Here is a 19,573-nt window from a genome sequence, read left to right as displayed (position 1 = left end):
TTAAAACCATGTGTAAAAGGATAGTTATTTTTTATTTTAAGACAGATAGTGACAAAGTGCACAAAATATATGGATAACAAAAAAAACAATCAAATATAAACAGATTGCATATGTCATTTACAAAACTACCAAAAAGAGAGAAAGTAGTAAAAATGATTATTAATCAGTATTCTCATGATACTTGCTTGACATGAGTCCATCATGCAACAAACCCTATACAGTCTTCAGGCAACCCGTGCCATGAATCTTTCTGTATCACGAGAAGAAACAAGATTAACAAAAACAATGTGCTTTGACAGTTATTTGGTCTCTGTGTCCACAGCACAATTATCGTGTATAAAAATGTGTCCTTTTATAAAACACATTTGTTTTTTATGTATAGTATTTGCTACATTGTAAAACATAACTTTTATACTATGAAAATATTACAAATGTGCTTTTAACACACTGTTTGGATGGACTTATTTTGTGCAAATTAATACAAAACAAACAAACAAACATCTCACTGCCACTACTGCCACCATTATATGCAAAATGGTAATATCAGCAGTCCTTTAAAATCAGATACGCACATATTGTAGGTTACATTTGTTGGGGCAGGAACCACGATACACACTTAAAAATGAACACGAAATAAAACAACAAATATAAAAAAAAATTACGAAAAGCCTTGTTTGCCTATATTTAGCATGCAAAGATGATCCAGACTGTCAAGATAACTGCCAGACCTCTCTGGTAAGCTAAAACAGGTTATCAACTAGTAAACTCCGAATAACCAAGAGGGGCAGGAAGGTAAATGTGAGTGCTGTCATTTGGCAAGGTACCGCTGACCTTGTTTACCTAATGATGAAGGTCAGTACAGAGTGCCATGAGCTGAATCTTCTGTTTACATTCAGCAGCGTAGCCAGTCCCTTTTGATCTCCCCAACCTTGATGATTTTCAGACTGCTGTCATCCATTTTCAGATAATGGGAATCTTTGAAGAAGTAGCTATAACCTGAAAACACGGCATAAAAAAAATCAAAATGGGAAACACTTAGAATATTTCATGAGTAACACATTTACTGTACAAATTGAACATCCAGAGTAGGCAAGTGCTGTATAGTGCTACAATCTTGAATGTTGGCTTTAATTCAGAACCTAGAGAAGCTCTTCCTGCTTGCTTCGCTGCAAACAGCCCAATTACTCGCACAAACAAACACAAAGAAACCTTTCAGAGACTACACAGGCTTCCTCTATGAGGTGTGTATATATGTGTGTGTGTAAACTTGTATATTTGCGTATGTGTAGAAAAGGAAAAGGCATGTGGTGGTTGTAAAAGCATGTGCTGCGATTAACTTCCAGTAAACCTAAACAAAAAACTGTTATATCCATCACCCCTCTCATTCTTTAAAACTATTCTTTCATTTTAGGTTTTTATGTGCTCTGCAGTCTGTTGCTGGAAAATCTGCATCTTAAGCTGGGGAACTATATTGTTAAGCTTTTTTGTTGTTGAAGGCCTAATGCAAGCAGTAATTGGGTTGAAATTAACTGCCAACAATTCTCTACAAAGCTCCAGCCCTAGTGTGATCGATACAAATCTTTTCTCATTGTGAGAGCTAAAAGAAAATTCAGAGGTTAACATATCATAGTTAGCATAGCGGTACAGATAATGTTTAATCAGAAGCCAAGCAGGTTGTCTTTAACAGTACCTTCACCATTAAGACTGAGGGCGGCATCCAGGTCATCAGGGATAGAACTCCAAGAATCAGCAATAAGTTTAGGGAAGCCTGGATCCATCTTCTTTTTGCCTTCGTTGTATCTGAGAGGTTATGGATAAAATTAAGCTTTGCACTATTATGGTTCTCGCATGTCTACTTATCCTTATTTCTGAAATTTCTACAAATGCTTGTTTTAAAAGCAGCCATGAATTCCAATTTTTGTACAATGAACTGACACTATTGCTATAAAATGACAATCCTACAATCGTGGCCAAAAGTTTTGCAAAGTTTCTGCTTAAACTGTTGTGGTGTTTATTCACATTATTTATAGATTATTATGCAGAGTGATCAGATGCATTTTAAATAATTGCAAAAAAAAGCAACTCCCGAGATGTCAATCCCATGTAGAGAACCTGTGTTCAATCCTCAGAAAGCGAGTGGATAATCTACAAATACAGTAGCAGCAAACTTTGCAAAACACAAAATGTATGCCATTGCAAATTCTTTATTAAAAATAAATCAAATAGACTTGATTAGGCCCTTTACATCTATATTACTTAATGTCTTAATAAATGCTATAAAAGTATTGTGCATTGTTATGTCATGTTAGTTATTCTTGGGTAATAGCCAATTTCAACATATACACTTTGTTCTAGCTATACAATTTAAAATGATTTCATGCATTATAAACAAATCTAAACTAACAATTAAATAGAGCGTACTAGTGAATTAAAATAAACCTTGATTAATGAATGCTGTAAAAATTAATCTTTATTTTGTATGACATATCCTTTGGATATATTATACTGGAGCCACAAAGACACAAGTGTTGATTATATAAACAGAATGTTGATTATGAGGGAATGTTCACTGAAACTTTCAAATTCCTGTTGAAATTCTTAATGTTTTCTATATAAAATAATTTATTAATGCATAACTGTGGTCTACCTGTGTTTAGTTTATGAAGTTTTCTAAAATGCTTTGTCCAAATGACATTTGTTGGTAGATCTTTAAAAAAAGCAATAGTCCCTGCTCAGACCACCAGTGACTGTGTCGCTTGTCTCTTGCTGAGAACACGTTCCTAGCTTTAGTTGTCCTAGAAACATTTAAAAACAAACCCTGTAGTAACAGATGAAAGAGGGATGAGATAAACTCGACTGCTGTACTCCTATTGGTAGTTGCTGCTGAACGTCTCTCATCGCTTGCATAAAGTTGAGCATATCACAACTTTGTTGAATCGCTAGACTGTCGCTCGTGTCGCTAGGCTACCTCTGAAATTAATGACATTGCGTCGCTTTGTCGCTGGGTGTTGCTGGCGGTCCGAACGGGCTTTAAATGTTTAATGTCAGTTGTTGTTAAATGGTATTCTAAAACTAAAAAAGGATTACCTCCAGAACTTGTTCCCAGCAAACAGGTATGTCTTCTTGCTCTTGTGGAAGGAGAAAGCAGCATCAATACCCTGTAAATCTGAGGGAAGACCCATGGTGGAAATCTTCTGGGGATAGTCTCGCTCCAGAGTACCGGCCGAATATACCCACATCTCATCACCTAGAAAGCAGTTACAAATTATTTCATATAACGTGTATTTTAAGCTTGTGTCTGGTCTGTTCCAAACACAAACAAACATGCAGCCTCAAATTGGTGAGACCAAAATAGGCTGAAATAACACTTACATAGACCCTAAATAGAAAAAGCAGTACGTAGAATGGACAGATGAAATCAAAATAGGGCCTTCACAATAACATGCAAACTTTCAGTCTGATATATGTTATCTACAAAGTGTTTAGACTCAATAGGAACAGGCTCTACTACGAGGCATTGTCACAACTAACACAACATCTACAATAAGTTTAGGTCCGGGTTATGGTGTATGTTCTTCTTTACCTGCAAAGAAAACAGTCTTCTCCTCCAGCGGATTCTCATAAGCTGCATCAATTTTCTCTGGAAGTTCACTCCAGAATGTCGCCACCAGCATAGGACCTGTGGGCTTCTTTCTGACATCAGGCGTCCTGAAGAGGAATCTGCAACAAGATGGGTTACAAAAGAGGGAAGAGAAATAAGATCAATCGTTACATGTGAAGCATATGAAGACTTAGTTCCAAAATTAGATTACTCTAATCTTAAACTTTATCAAAATATTCCAATTAATATCAATCAAACTGCAGTTTATTTATTTTTAATCAAGCCATAATAACTCAAAAATACAGCTCACTAACACGAAAAAACATGATAAAATAATAATAAACATGATTTTTGAAAATTAGTTCTCATTAGTACTCAAAAAAGTATGATGTGTGTGTGTTTAAAAACGCCCTCACCGTTTAAAAAAATGTCTAAAAGCCAAGTGTGTAATATGTGAGGAGTAGAGCCATAAAGGGGGTAGAACGTTCTGAGAGAGAGAAAGAGCTAGAGTAGGATAGAGAGAGAGAGCTGTACTTTGGTCACAATAAGGTGATTCACTGAGCAGCTGTTTCTTGTTATAGTTAAAGAGCGCATTAAGACATGTGCAAACTTGCCTGCTGCCCCAGCATTAACCACAGAAACAATACCCACCACCCCAGACCTCTTTCCATTGACCTATTTTTCAAAGGCCAACGTTTTAGAGTTTCACCGAAAAATACAGACTTCCAGATTGTAGCTCAGCAGACTAAAGTATTCAGTAAACTACTCTGTCAACAGTCATTTCTTTGTCCATGCATGCAAACTTTATATCACAGTATCAGGTTAGAAAGGAGTTTTTAATCGTTTTCCCCAAAGGTCCATTCCTTTAGCTGCACACGTCTCTAAAACACGTTAGAACAGAAAAGAGACACTAGTTTAGTTCATCTGAAGACTGCGGCTGTCCTATAAATGAAACAATTTGAGACATTAGAGGAATTTATTTTACAGATGCCTCAGATGTAGCTTGCAATTATGAGCCAAAGATAAGATACAATAAAGACTTTCTGGTGCAGCTGAATAAACAAAACCTTAATAAACCTTTTGGGGGTGAACTTTCTGCCCTTAGTCTTTCTCTTTATCCATCCCTCCTTCACTCTGAAATGGCTTTAACAGCTGTAGCATTTATCCAGCTGGGTGAATATCTGAGATCTCAAGTCATATTGCCCACACAGTAAAGTGAGATTCAATGGTGCAGCGATCCTCAGATTCACAGAATTATGGTGTAATATGATCATAACTCTATGTTAATGACATTTCCAGAGTGAAACGATTTTACTCACAGCTGCCACAGACTACTTATCAGTGAAAATGGAGAGAGGTTCATGCACTTGAATACAAAGCCACTTTGTCGTTTAGATTTATATATGGTTTTAACCTAAAATGTCACAATGTAATATTATATTAAAGGGGAGGTGCCATAGTGTTTCATGCATTCTGACTTCTTTACAATGGTAAACAATGTTTTCTCATGCTTGACATGATCAATTTCTCAAACAACGAGTTGGACGAATGACAAAGTATTTCTGTGCTTGATACACTCTCCCGTTCGTATATGTTTCAGAAAGGTTTTTTCGAAAATTAAATTCCCTTACGTAATAACTTACATAATCCCTTTTGTCCCTCATTCAGGGCTTAATTTTGAAATCCGATCCGGCACCTAATTTGGCAGATCCCTCTCCTAAAGCGCTAATGGAAACCATTCGTGCTGACGTGTTGCTTGCATATATTTAATTAAAAAGCACGTATAATAAATAAAATGTGGTGGTTTTAAATTTTTTTGCGAAAAAGGGTTAATGCAAATAATTTGAGTTGGAAATGCCTTTGCCACATAAAACCCATTCACGTAACTGCACTATGAGATGGCGTAACCGGACTAACCACAGTACTGATCTTGTTACAGAGCATCAGATTTTTTTAGTCTTTCTGTAATTGCCTCTTAGACCTGTTACGAATGTGTTTCACAAACAGCAGGCATCCACAAAAGCACCACATTTATTGTGTTTCGTAATCGTCTGCTTGTGTTTTATACTTTTTAATACTATGTTTTGGTTAGATATGAACGTAAGTGACCAACGTAAAGGATGACTAATAATAATGATTTATAGCAAAAACTAAATCACAAAATATGGAGATACAAGGTTTAAGAAGCACAGCACCAATGTGTTAGTTCATATGTGGGTGTTATATGAGGGATCTATAATGTGTCAAAAATCATTAGTTAAATTTCTTTATTCCGATTAATGGTATCTAAATGATCTGTTTTAAATCACTGTCTCAGGAATTTGTTTAGATAAGAGACCATCAAGCACTATGCAGACAAACTCTTTTAAATTTGTGTGTGTGTGGTCCTGTGATGCTCACTGTAACCGCAGAACAGTCAGCTTTAATACTGGAGGTGTTCGTAGGATAGTGGGTGGTACATTTTCCTTCCAAAGATCCTGACCCAAGAGCATGTTGAACCAATGACAGCACTCTTTATACTCTTCCAATGTTTGCTTTTCACGTATTCACATAACTCAAATTCATATGTGTGTTTTTCTTTTCAGTGTTTCTCTGGCACTCACACAATATCAAAAGGTTAACTTACAAATTAAAAAGAGATATAGGGCAGAAAGGAGCCACTTCTGAGACAATCGTGTAAACAACACTTTCTGTGGTTTATGTCTGTCTCATTAAGGTTAAGTATGTGGTTTTTCATTTAGAGCACAAGACTGGGTATGGGTTAGATTTATACAAATAATGCTAAATTTCTTTTTAGTTTTTCTTTTAATTTGCTTTTAGATCTAAAGTTTTACATCTCCCATAAGAATAATCTTTAAAAACAATTCATGTTGCAAGTGTTAAATAAAGTATTCAGCAAAGGACTCAGCAACTTCAGTCTCACAGTAAACCAACTGTGTTTTTGTTTGACTTACTGCTAAAAAGAATCCCCCGAAATAGTAATGTTTGCGGTCAAGTGTTTTCATTTTGAGATTCATGGACTTTCCCTGTGCAGTCCATCGTGCTGTAAGGTCATGGTGAGTATGAAGGGTTCAACATTAGCATTCTGAACTAACAACGTGGCTTCAGCATAGCTTCAATTATGTTGTTGTTTAAGGCCTCACATTCTTTTTAGTCTCTATATTGTCATCGATAATGATTTAAAAAGCTGTAGTATTTTTTTGTTAAATGGCAAATAAACTAGGTCATAAGTTTTCCCAAGATAGCCATAGGGCCATTTCCTGTGCATGGGAGCGGAAAGAAGTGGTTTTGAAACCACTGAAAACAGATGAACTGAGGAGGACCTGCCAGGAAACGCATGAAAGAAATAACTTTGACTTCTTTTTGACTGGTGAAATTCTTGCATAGACATTTCATGGAAAAACCACTGCTGTGTTCCGCTTTGAATCTACCATTTGATATTAACTTTTGAAAAATATGAAAAAATACTAGATTCAAGACATCATTTTAAACTGGATGGGATTTGTGCTATAATTACCTGTCTTTGAAAAAGAAAATCTCTCCTCTGATCTGGGCTACAGCATCAAATATGATGTTCTCATTACATATGTCCATTGGAGTGACTGGTGGCGTGTCAGTGGGCAATGGTTTGTCTGTTGGTACACCTGTAAAAAATGGAAAGAGAGAGAAATAATAGAAGTCACAAAGAGATAAAATACATTCACTATTATTCCTTAATGAATATCAATGTTTCATTTTGCAATATATTAAACATTATGCTTGTCCTAGCACATTAAACATATAATCATTTTAAGAGTACTGTTTTTCTCACTTACCGTAGAGCTCCTGTATGCCCTTGATGTCATCATCAGACAGCCTTAGCGTTTTGGTAAAAGTGTACATAGGAGCCATGAGAGCACCAGGGTCCTCAGAGTGTTCCAAACCCAGAGCATGACCAAACTCATGGGCCGCCACCAGGAATAAACTATAGCCTGTGAAACAGAGACATGGGCTGGTTTAATATTTTGGATAAATTCATAAACCCAGACAGATAGAATCAGATAGGAATGAGACCGGGTGTGAGTGCAAAATATAAGGTCTGCTGATTTAATATGTACATATATGCTGTACGTATGCAACAGATTGCTGAAGGCACTGTGTCATTGCAACACCCTAAGGCACTGTGTCCACCTAGGCGTTTATGCCGCCGGACAGCATGTTTTTTCCATCGTTTCTAACAGTAAAAGCTGTCAATTTTCAGATTAGGGCAGAACACTCAGATCGTATGGGCTGCTGCGTGCGTTTTTAGACGAGCTCTTGCCGTTTTCAGCAGTCTCCGTGGACACAGCCCTTAAGTAGCCTACTGAATATTTAGCTAGCAATAATTATACAAACATTACAGCACTAAATAACCACCTTGGTCAGGACAGAAACCCCACTTGCGATCATCATCAAAGCTTTTGGTGACGCCGCACCACATCTTTCCATCACTGCGGCCAGAGGTGGTGCAGGAATCATAATTGTTGCCCAGGAATTTAAAGGGGAAGACACAAGGAGCACCCTCAGAATTACCTCCAACAGTCGACAAAGCTTTAACGAAAAACACATACACACAAACATGCTTAAAACTGGCAATAATTGAAGTCCGCTGAACATGTAAAAAGATCCACTACTCAAAGAATGAAATATTGTGTAGAATAAATAAATGAATAGAATACTGAGACAGTCAGAGTTGCGGGTATATGGAAGTCTGTGCATCTGTTACTGAAATCTGATGTCAAAAGCTTTACACTGGTACTTAGTGGTAAAACTGCATATTACCTGCTGTAAGTGTTTTTAGATCACAGTGTTTGAAACTAAATGACTCAAGCTAAGAGAGGCATTAGAGAGGTCTTTCTGACGTACCAGTCTCAAAATGAAGGTAACAGAGCTGTGTTGTTAAAGACAGGCTAAAACAGTGAGCTTCGGCTTTTCTTTAATGTAAAGTGATGGCTTGCACAACTCTGGTGTTGTTGTTCGAAGAGACACTTTTATTCAGCACACACACATAAATAGGAAGACAGGGCTGCATTCCCAGAGAATTACAACCAGATGAGGATTTCTGTGCTCTTGGCTTACTTAAACCAGAACGCCATGGAAAATATCTCCTAATAATGAGAGAAACTTTACCAGCCTACTGGAAACTTGAGAGTAAATTCAGACTGGTTGTTTTTGCATTTATTTTCATTCATTTGGTGTCTTGTCACCCTCACATCTGGAGCAATTCTAACACAATGGAAATTATATATTCCACAGAGAACTGTTCTTTGATTAAGAAAATTGTTGTGCAACTTTTTCCAACAACACAAATGAAATGTTCAAGCAACTCAATATTACTAATATTAATTAAACCACTTAAATAAACCACAACCATATCAGTGTTTAACCATTCTCTGATCTCAATAATAAAGTAATCTCCTAAAAGAGGAAGCTGCACTTTGCAGTTACTCAATAATACAGATTTGTTTGATAATTCATTTGCGATGTTGCCGTGTCGTGCCAGTCGCATCCGGTGTACTAGACACAGTGTTAGCAATTGGTGAAATGAAAGATTTATATTGGACAGTTACCTGTTTCTGGACAGAATCCATAGGACTTATCCTGATCATAGTTTTCTGTGGTGGCACACCAGCGGTACCCATCATCCCTGCCTGAGGTAGTACAACTATCATATTTCGCTTCCTGGAATGTGAAGGGGAACTTACAAGGGGCTCCATCTCCATTACCACCCAATGTGAACAGCACTAAAACACAGGAGATGGATAAATGTTTATGGCATTTTTAACATTTCTTTCCCATATTACATCAGAGCTAAGCCTCCTAAATGTATTTGAAATATTTTGTATTGTACCACAGTAAAACAAAGGGTACTTACACTCATGAGGACAGAAGCCATACTTTCCGTCTTTTTCAAAGTTGTATGTGGTAGAGCACCACAGGAATCCATCATCTCGACCCTGAGAGGTGCAACTGGTGTACTCCTTACCCATAAACAAGAACGGAAACTTACAGAATTCCCCTTCGGCATTACCATACTTGACCTTTACCACTGAATCAAGGAGAGAGAACTTTTAGTTATACATTCAATGACATTTGATGAATAGATGCTTTCTTCATGTCAGGTTAAGATCTCACAAGTTAATTTATCTTAGATGAACTACTAAATGGTTTTCAAATAGGACATTTCTTTAGTATTTGCATATATTTAGTATCAAATTGTTACATAAGCGACTAGGGAAATGATACCTTGTCCCTCTCCTAATGTCCACAGCTCATCATCATCAAAGTGAGAGTCTCCTCCAATACCGGCTCCGGGAGCAAAGGCATGAGCCAGCAGACCATCTTTCCCATCAAATGGGTAACCATCACCATGTTCTACAAAAAAAAGAACAGATTTAACCCTTGAGTGAGGGCAACTGACAAAGTACTTAAGCTACTTTAAGTAATACGAGAAAAATTATTCTATGATCTACCATTCCGGCCAAAGTTAACCATGATGTCAGCTTCCCCTTCTGTGATCCTGTGGAAGCTAAGGGGTGTGACATCACTCCAGACTTTAAATGCACGATAGAACGCATCATCAATTGTTTCTTCATCCAGATCTGGAGTGTGACCTAAGATCCTGTGGATGGAAGAAAACTTAATGTACATCATTCAGTATGTAATAATTTCTGAAAGATTTATGGGAAACCTCTTTTAGATCCAAGATGTTGGTAGTTTGTGAATCGAAACTGGTAAAATAAGATGTAAACCTTTGAATACCACTGATTATAAAGGCAAAAAAACTTCCCATGCTACTTTTCCTTATTGTCATACCATAAAAATGACATTTCACCAATTTATCTCAGAAGCAAGATGGCCAAGGTATCACCATTATAGCCAGGTCAATACAATCACCCTAAACCAGCCACCATCAGTGATCAATTCTGCACTTACACACACCTATCACAATAACGTTTTACTGATACACTGATCACCTGCTGGTGTGCAGCATGCTCTGGTTTCTCCTAAGGAAGATGCTCCACCAAACCAAAACCAGCATTGTCAAATCCAAACCTGAACTGGCATTACAAGGCAGGTTGAAATGGTCCCCAAAGGACACCTGATGCAGAAGATAAATGGAGCAACATCAGAGGTTGCTAACATACCGTATTTGGCACTTTCACAAGGCATACAAGATCATTTCTTATGCCAACCATAAGGGAGTCATCATCACCCTTACTTAGATTTTTATTTATTAAGAAATTAAGAAAAATGTAATATGCCGTGTACCCCAACCAAGGTATATTTTTGCAAGGCTGATACAGGGCACATACTTAACAAGAGTCAAAAAGAGGAACTCCGCTGGAATCTAAGACACACTCACAAGCCGTTTACTGACGACCCAATGAACACAAAAACAATCTTGATTTAGGCTGATCAAATCTTAAAAATGTTCTGTAACATCCAGGTGTAGGGGCACATCTCAGAGGAAAGTTTTGTATACATACTCCGTGTTGTTGCCCCCTGATTTCCAGTCATTTTTTGAGTGAAACCATGAATGTTTATCTCTAAGGACTGTTTGTATTATGTATAAGAGTGCAAAGTTTTAGTCTAGTAGAAGAGGAGTTACCAAATTACCAACATAAATGTCTATATGAAATTATATGTTTTCAGTGATTATGCAAGAATTCTAGATGAGTGAAGCCTATGTTGGCAGCAAAGCAGAGGTTGAGCCATTTTTTCCCATAAATCTGCATACTCGGTCTGAAAACTGGCTACTGCTTTAAAATAACAACATACTTGTGGTCATGACTCAACGGAAACACTGCCAGGGCTTATAGGCCAGTAAATCTTCTTAAGCTCCCAAGGTTGTCCTTACTTTTTTACAATATTTTATAATAAATATCAAAAGCATATAACATATATTCTATAACCTGGGGACCAATTAACACACTTTTCAATTTTAAAATACTTTGCAGTAAATAAATAAGTCAAGATAGTCATTTATAACCTCTAATCAGTTTTGTTCCCTCTGAAGTTCCACCTTCATATTTTGTGGAAGCGTCCTGCTGGGAACATTTGAAAACTTATCTTTTATTTGCGCTGTGTTTTTTATCAGATTACTGGCTCAGAACACACAAAGTGTTCTTTTCTGTAACATAAAACACTAGCTTTAAAGGATTTAACAGATTTGGAAGTCACTTTTATGCAAAGCAACTAATACATTCATGTAGCCAGCAGCATGCTCTAGATGGGCCATAAAAATGTCATGTCTGACAAACAATGGGGAGCCATAACTGGGGAGTAACCACACACCTGTATGTGACGTTCTTCTGCCCCCACTTGGGTTTCCTGTGAAAGAAATTGTAATTGGCCACATCAGGAACTCCACATCGTGGCTTCTTCATGATCTCTACTGTCTGCTGGTCAATCTCCCCAGTTTCTGGCAGAGCAAAAAACTTTTGCATCTTCTTTAGTGTGTCTTTCAACACCATCAGATTACACCTGTCTTCTGGGCAGCCATAGAACTTGTTCAAATAGTGCTGTGGAAGAGAAAATGTGCAGAGAAATACAGTAAAAAGAGAAAGGAACCCTAACTGGAAATGATCACCACATTCCATACTTCCCAAAAATCATTACATTTCGATCGTGTGGTTTAGAGGTTCAATTTAACAGTGCATCAACTCAAAATTGAAAACACTGCACAAATATTTTGGCCCATACAAAATGTGTCAGGAAGGAAAATTTAAGAAATATAAAAAAACACACAAAATGCTTGATAAACATCCGTCACAAACTTTAATATTTCAAGTTAATGCACTCACCAGGGCCACCTCTTTGTCTGTGTGAGAAGTATCGTCGCCTGGGAACCTTATGATGGGTGAGGGCGCAGCAAAAGTTTGCAGGGAAGCAAGAAATTGCACGAGGAAAACTTTAAGAACAACATGCCTGCAGCTGAGAAACTTACAGCACACCATTTTGGTCCCGTTGAGAAATGCCTGTTTTAAAAATATGATGGTAAGTTAAACAGGCCTTTACAATGTGTTTCTCCGACTGCACTGCAAATGTTCTTTCTGTTCCTCAGCGACACATCCTGCTCAGTCCAGTGTTCTGTGTTGCTGTATGTTCTGCTTGCACACGCACTTTTCTGATGCTTGAAACTGCGCAGCCTCCAGATCCAAGAATTCAGAAGAGTAGTGAAATAGGAGACGCGACAGGGGGAGCGAGCGGAGAGTTGTGTGCGCGAATCAGACAGACATGCAGAAGGAGAGAGAGAGAGAGAGAGAGAGAGAGAGAGAGAGAGAGAGAGAGAGAGAGAGAGAGAGAGAGAGAGAGAGAGAGAGAGAGAGAGAGAGAGAGAGAGAGAGAGAGAGAGAGAGAGAGAGAGAGAGAGAGAGAGAGAGAGAGAGAGAGAGAGAGAGAGAGAGAGAGAGAGAGAGAGAGAGAGAGAGAGAGAGAGACTGGAAGTTTACGTACGACCAAGTAAGGTTGTTCTTACAAGAATGTTGTTTTGGTGAATAGTTACCAAACGACAGATACACCAATCAAACACAACAAAGTCGCCACAAGTATTGCGCATACTGCACGATAAAACAGAACTGTGATAGCGCACACAGGAATATGATTCATATGTGTTATACAAGGATGTTAGTTTGTTTAGGATTGAAACGGTTTTTTATCTGATTCCATGTTGTTTTTGACATGTACTCTGAAACTCGTAGGTTTCAACGGTAGTAGATTAAATCAAATGCGCACACACCACTTTACTATTAGCACAACCATCCGTCTGAATATCTACATGGATTTGTGTGAAGGTAGTTAAAATGCGTAAATATTTAAGTAGGGCCTATATTCATGTGCTGTTAGAATACAAGTAACCCCAATCAACCCCAATTTCATACGTTTTATCCTCATTATTATAACCAAACTTGTAAATACTCACGCACGTTTAACTTTGTAATTTTGTTACATAATATAAACATGTAATAAAATAATATAATTTATTGGCATTGCGCAATATACAGTAGGCCTATTTAGGCATATCATATTATGCATGTAAACTAATATACTGCTTATTGACACTACATTCACATCGTTGTATTGTACTTTGTATTATTTTCTGTTTGAATTATATTGCCATTTTTTATATAAAATAAAAATTTCTGTAATTTTTATAGTGCACCAAGGAAGACCCGGTTTGGTTGTTGAATAACTGTCGGATAAGACCACAACTTGTATGAAGAGTCAAGTTGCAAAAACAGAAAATCAACTGTTGAAATAATGTTTTTATTTTGTTATCATGTTTTTTTGTTAAGTTACGCCAGCTGTATTTGTTTAGTTTTAGTAAGTTATTTTTACTTAATCAAAACAACCCACCTGCAGTTTTGTTGAAATTAATTTTGAACAGTTGTACCTGTTGTCTGTTTTTACAAATGAACTCGTCATTCACGTGTTTTCAACAGACAGATTTTAGCAAGGTCCAATGTTTCAAGTAAAGCCTTCCCTCTGGTGGCGTGTTCGTGAAAATGCATTATGGATTAGACCAGAATCTCTGTCATTTCACAAACCGTTGTTCCAGTGATTTCTTTTTTGTAAATAAAGAAAAAAGTTAAACATTGAGAGGTTCACGACCCCAAGGAGGCTTAAATTTTGGGCAGAAACAGAAACAAGCCTGAATAATATAAATACAGTGGGTACGGAAGTATTTAGACCCCCTTAAATTTTTCACTCTTTGTTATATTGCAGCCATTTGCTAAAATCATTAAAGTTCATGTGTTTCTCATTAATGTACACACAGCACCCAGAATTGTTGACATTTTTGCAGATTTATTAAAAAAGAAAAACTGAAATATCACATGGTCCTAAGTATTCAGACCCTTTGCTGTGACACTCATATATTTAACTCAGGTGCTGTCCATTTCTTCTGATCATCCCTTAGATGGTTCTACGCCTTAATTTGACCCCAGCTGTGTTTGATTATACTGATTGGACTTGATTAGGAAAGCCACACACCTGTCTAAGACCTTACAGCTCACAGTGCATGTCAGAGCAAATGAGAATCATGAGGTTAAAGGAACTGCCTGAAGAGCGCAGAAACAGAATTGTGGCAAGGCACAGATCTGGCCAAGGTTACAAAAACATTTCTGCTGCACTTAAGGCACTTAAGGATTATGGGGCACAGTGGCCTCCATAATCCTTAAATGGAAGACATTTGGAACGACCAGAACCCTTCCTAGAGCTGGCCGTCCGGCCAAACTGAGCTATCGGGGGAGAAGAGCCTTGGTGTGAGAGGTAAAGAAGAACCCAAAGATCACTGTGGCTGAGCTCCAGAGATGCAGTCGGGAGATGGAAGAAAGTTGTAGAAAGTCAACCATCACTGCAGCCCTCCACCAGTCGGGGCTTTATGGCAGAGTGGCCCGACGGAAGCCTCTCCTAAGTTCAAGACACATGAAAGCCTGCATGGAGTTTGCTAGAAAACACCTGAAGGACTCCAAGATGGAGAGAAATAAGATTCTCTGGTCTGATGAGACCAAGATGGAACTTTTTGGCCTTAATTCTAAGCGGTATGTGTGGAGAAAACCAGGCACTGCTCATCACCTGTCCAATACAGTCCCAACAGTGAAGCATGGTGGTGGCAGCATCATGCTGTGGTTTTTTTTCAGCTGCAGGGACAAGACGACTGGTTGCAATCGAGGGAAAGATGAATGCAGACAAGTACAGGGATATCATGGACGAAAACCTTCTCCAGTGTGCTCAAGACCTCAGACTGGGCCGAAGGTTCACCTTCCAACAAGACAATGACCGTAAACACATAGCTAAAATAACAAAGGAGTGGCTTCACAACTACTCCGGGACATTTTCTTGAATGGCCTAGCCAGTGCCCTGACTTAAACCCAGTTGAGCATCCTTGGAGAGACCTGAAAATGGCTGTCCACCAACGTTTACCATCCAACCTGACAGAACTGGAGAGGATCTGCAAGGAGGAATGGCAGAGGATCCCCAAATCCAGGTGTGAAAAACTTGTTGCATCTTTCCCAAAAAGTCTTATGGCTGTATTAGATCAAAAGGGGATTCTACTAAATACTGAGCAAAGGGTCTGAATACTTAGGACCATGTGATATTTCATTTTTTCTTTTTAATAAATGTCAATTCTGTTTCTCTGTCAATATGGGGTGCTGTGTGTACATTAATGAGAAAAAAGGAACTTAAATGATTTAGCAAATGGCTGCAATATAACAAAGAGTGAAAAATGTAAGGGGGTCTGAATACTTTCCATACCCATTGTAAATGCAATGCATTTTCCGGATTCTTATAATCCCTTGGACATCAGACACACTTAAATAGCATTCTTTTTATACTTTCCTGTGTAGGAGTTTAAGCCTGTGTAAAGGTTTGTCATTGTCTGCCACAAAAATATGGTAATCTGACAAACCTTTGCATCAATTTCACCACAATTTTCACCTTGCTCTAGCTTTATATTTGTATTGTCTCCTTTGTGATATTGGTGATACTGGTCTTATTTTGGTGTTGGGACAGGAGGATACATAAGATCCTATAGGCGCAGATGTCATTATTAGTATCTGTGCCCTTGAAATCTTAGAAAGTGTGCCCTCTGGTGGCAGACGTATGTCCTTGCATGCTTTGATGTGTTCTCAGTGGGGTATATTGAGCTTCAGCAGGCCTGCAGTTCACCCATGGATTTCCTCTAACTCCTCTTGACATCTCTTTTTCCTCCAGTTGAGGGATTAAAGTCGACAGTATATTGATGTGGGCTCTTTATTGGAGAAAGCTGGAGGACTTTGCATTGAAATCGTGGAGGCTGAAAGTCCTCTAAAAGGATTTCTACTGCATATCCCACCTCTCAGTTCTTTTCTTCCTGAGAATAGTTAATCTACTGTTTGCAGATTGAAAAAGTAAAATGTTCATTTTGCTGTGATGCATGAGTGTTCATCTTTTCCAGAGACAAAACTCATTCATGACCAGGACCATAAACAAAAAGGAAACATTTTCTCACTGAACCTTGGAATGATTCTCTGCCTCTGTCTTCTCTTTCCCCTTTCTTCCTGGCTGTGCACTTCTCGCTAGCTTTCTCCTTTTATGTGATGAAAGCCACGCTTTGGCCTATATCAGTCAGCGACTAGAACAGTAAGAGTGTCCTGTTCCCTCAAAGCTTTGGATGCATTTGTGCGTATGAATGCACAACAGGCATAGGGGGACTGAGATGATAAACTCTGATTTGTATGCAAATTGTTTCTTTTGTTCTGCATGTGTTGACTGCAGACATCCTTTTCTTAAAGCGTGCGCTCTCCTTTTCTATTTCGCTCACCCCCATACATGCACATACTCGACCAGAATGCAAATGCAAACCGATTCATCTGTTGGTTGATAAAACATTTAATCAACATCCCTGGCAGAGATTGAAACTAAATAGGCTACATTCATAAGATGACTCTGTAGGACTCAAAAAAGCCTTTGACAAAGTGAAAACATCATATTTTACGCTGTCTGGCATTTTTCACTGCCTAGTGCCTCTGGGCCAATCTCTGTGTCTGTTCAAAGACCATGTCTCCCTTTTCCACACACACTTACACATTCTCCAAGTTGTTGCTAGTGTAGGGGAATACATGAGGCTTGCGACGGTCCTCGTTCACTTTCGCTCATGTCCAGCTGGCCCTTGCTTCTCTTCTTGAACCAGCAGTCTGATTCTTGACGCCAGAGCTCCTAGCTGGTTGAATCAGGCCAGTCACCAGGCCCAGTTGGTCCTGGAATGGGCTTTAGGGTGTTGGGGATTCATTTGGGTCATGGCAGAAGATCTGTCAACACATCAGTCCATTTGGGACATGTTCTGACTGTGTTCTTGTGTGCCACAGAGCAGTGACCTGCTACACTGGGCACTTGTGGTCCTGTTCCAATTTGGATGTAAAAGTGTACAAATGCTCACAACAAAGTGAATACATTTTTCGAGAAAGGGCAAATGTACATGTCGGACCTACAAAGTGAATTTTAGAGCTGTTCATCCAAAACCCTCACCGAATGGACATGATTTGCATTTACTCAGAACATCTCATCATTCCTTGTTTCGATGACATTTTTAGGTGACCATATGATGAATAATGTTGTTTGAAAATTACTCTTGATATTTCTGAACGAATTAACAGGATGAATTATACATCAACTAGCCTGCTATTAGTTAAGTTGGTGAAATGGGTCTGTGAAAATAGGCATGTGCATGCTGTTGACACATATTATAGCGCAGTGATAGGAATATTTTCCATTATTGAACATTATGCCCTTATCGCCATCATAATTAATTCATAAGTGCTTTAACAGTGATTATTTCGCTATTGTTGTAACTATTTTCCCATGAAAAAGCAAATCCTGTCGATGCTTCTAAGGGTTTTGCTTTGATTGACATTGCTCAGGAAATCCATCCAGAACTGCATTCGTGAATTATTTTTATTTAACGCATTTTTGGCGTGCTTGTTTCTTTTTGGACGCGAGCTTGCGAACACTGGTGGAATAAGTCGTACCATAATGACGAAGTGGGCGCGCAGAGTGTCTCACGTGGTGTCTCAATAATAGGCCAACAACTGTATTTAAAAAATTAATCACATTTCTTGGCAGTCGCAAAGGTTAGCCCGTTACGCTTGGAGATGCAACCGGAGCACTCTGATCGGGGGAAAATCTCGGCGGAGATGAACGGAGCTGCCTTTGATGAGACGAGCATGTAAATGATTTGTGTCTTTAGTTTAAACGACAAGCGTGTGCGTTTTCTTCACCGACGTGAGCGCGCTCAGCAGGCGGGAGTTTGAAACAATTGTTTCAAGTGGTAGATTGCTTTGCCTTTTGCTGTGTGCGCATTTGCCCGGAACACATACATACATACGCCTCACAGAGCAATCAGACTGTGACTGACATTTAGATTAGTAGGCAATAGTACCTCATCTAACGTAGACATATTCATAGTGCCATTTGCTGTTGGTGCAGACAGTGGCGTAGATGAGTTTACAGAAGAAAACGCAACTCACCCGTCAGGCCTCTTCTCCAAATCTGTTAACCCTTTGCCACTTTAAAATATTGATGTTTTCTCAGGCCTCATACAAATTACTCTGAGGGATATCAAGAAGTGTGTGAACATTAAGATAAAATATTCATGGCTACCTTGAATGGCTTAGTTATTTTCGTTTTACATTTACGCAATTGGCGGACGCGATTTACATTGCACTATAATTTTTGATTTGTTTTTGACTATGTGCAATCCACTGGGATCGAACGCCATGTTTTGAGCACTGAGCCACAGAAAAGCTGTGTTAAGTTATTTTAAAATATTCACATATTTTTAGTAGTTAATTCTTAGGCTGACAGAACAGGGTGCCTTTTAAATAGGGCAGCTGCACAATATTGAAGAAAAATGCAATGTTTGATACATAAGTGCTTTAAGATCGAAAAAAAGAGTGTATTTTTTGTTCGCGCTGAATTTTAAATAAAACAATCTGGCCAATCAGAGGCCCCTAAACAGGTGGGGCCCCTAGGCTGCAGTTTAGGCAAATTTGTGCGTTAATCCGCTCCTGCATGTATCACATTGCTTCTGGAAAAGAATCTGCATCACTGCTGACTTCTGAAAAATGTATAAACTATTATACTGCAAATGCGTGTGTGACGTGAAGATAATTATTTAAAATGTGATGTGTTAACATACTTCCATACGTCCATCTGGAGTTGTGATGGTCTGTTTCTCTCTCTGTTTCTGAATGCCAGGACATTAATGTAGTCACTGTAACTGTCTATTTTGTATGAGATTAGATGAGTTTGCTGCCAGTTTGTCTTGCATGGATAAATTTGCCCTATTTCTGCTTAGTCCTTCTGTCCTTGATTGTTGACATGTTATTGTATTTTGTTATTTTCTTTACATTTGTCCCTAAGTGTATAGCAACTGTTGACTTTTTTTCGCATCATAAATTCCAAAGCAGA

The 19,573-nt window shown here is 38.4% G+C and overlaps 1 protein-coding gene across 1 annotated transcript; it reads right to left on the bottom strand.

The window, feature by feature from the left end:
* Positions 1-11: 11 nt before the first annotated feature.
* On the bottom strand, positions 12-12,800 carry mmp2 (matrix metallopeptidase 2). Its single transcript, XM_079457484.1, has 13 exons — positions 12,427-12,800; positions 11,918-12,144; positions 10,093-10,241; positions 9,866-9,994; positions 9,495-9,668; positions 9,190-9,363; positions 7,997-8,170; positions 7,417-7,572; positions 7,119-7,245; positions 3,584-3,720; positions 3,088-3,247; positions 1,691-1,800; positions 12-996 (listed from the first exon to the last, which is right to left on the bottom strand). The coding sequence occupies exons 1-13, from the start codon at positions 12,577-12,579 to the stop codon at positions 893-895; spliced, it is 1,974 nt and encodes a 657-aa protein (XP_079313610.1). The 5' UTR covers positions 12,580-12,800; the 3' UTR covers positions 12-892.
* Between the last annotated feature and the right edge of the window lie 6,773 nt (positions 12,801-19,573).

The sequence above is a fragment of the Barbatula barbatula genome (assembly GCF_947034865.1).
Source record: "Barbatula barbatula genome assembly, chromosome: 1".
Classification (NCBI taxonomy): domain Eukaryota; kingdom Metazoa; phylum Chordata; class Actinopteri; order Cypriniformes; family Nemacheilidae; genus Barbatula; species Barbatula barbatula.
Note: the sequence above shows the minus strand (reverse complement) of the source record. Positions and strands in the feature narration are given on the sequence as shown.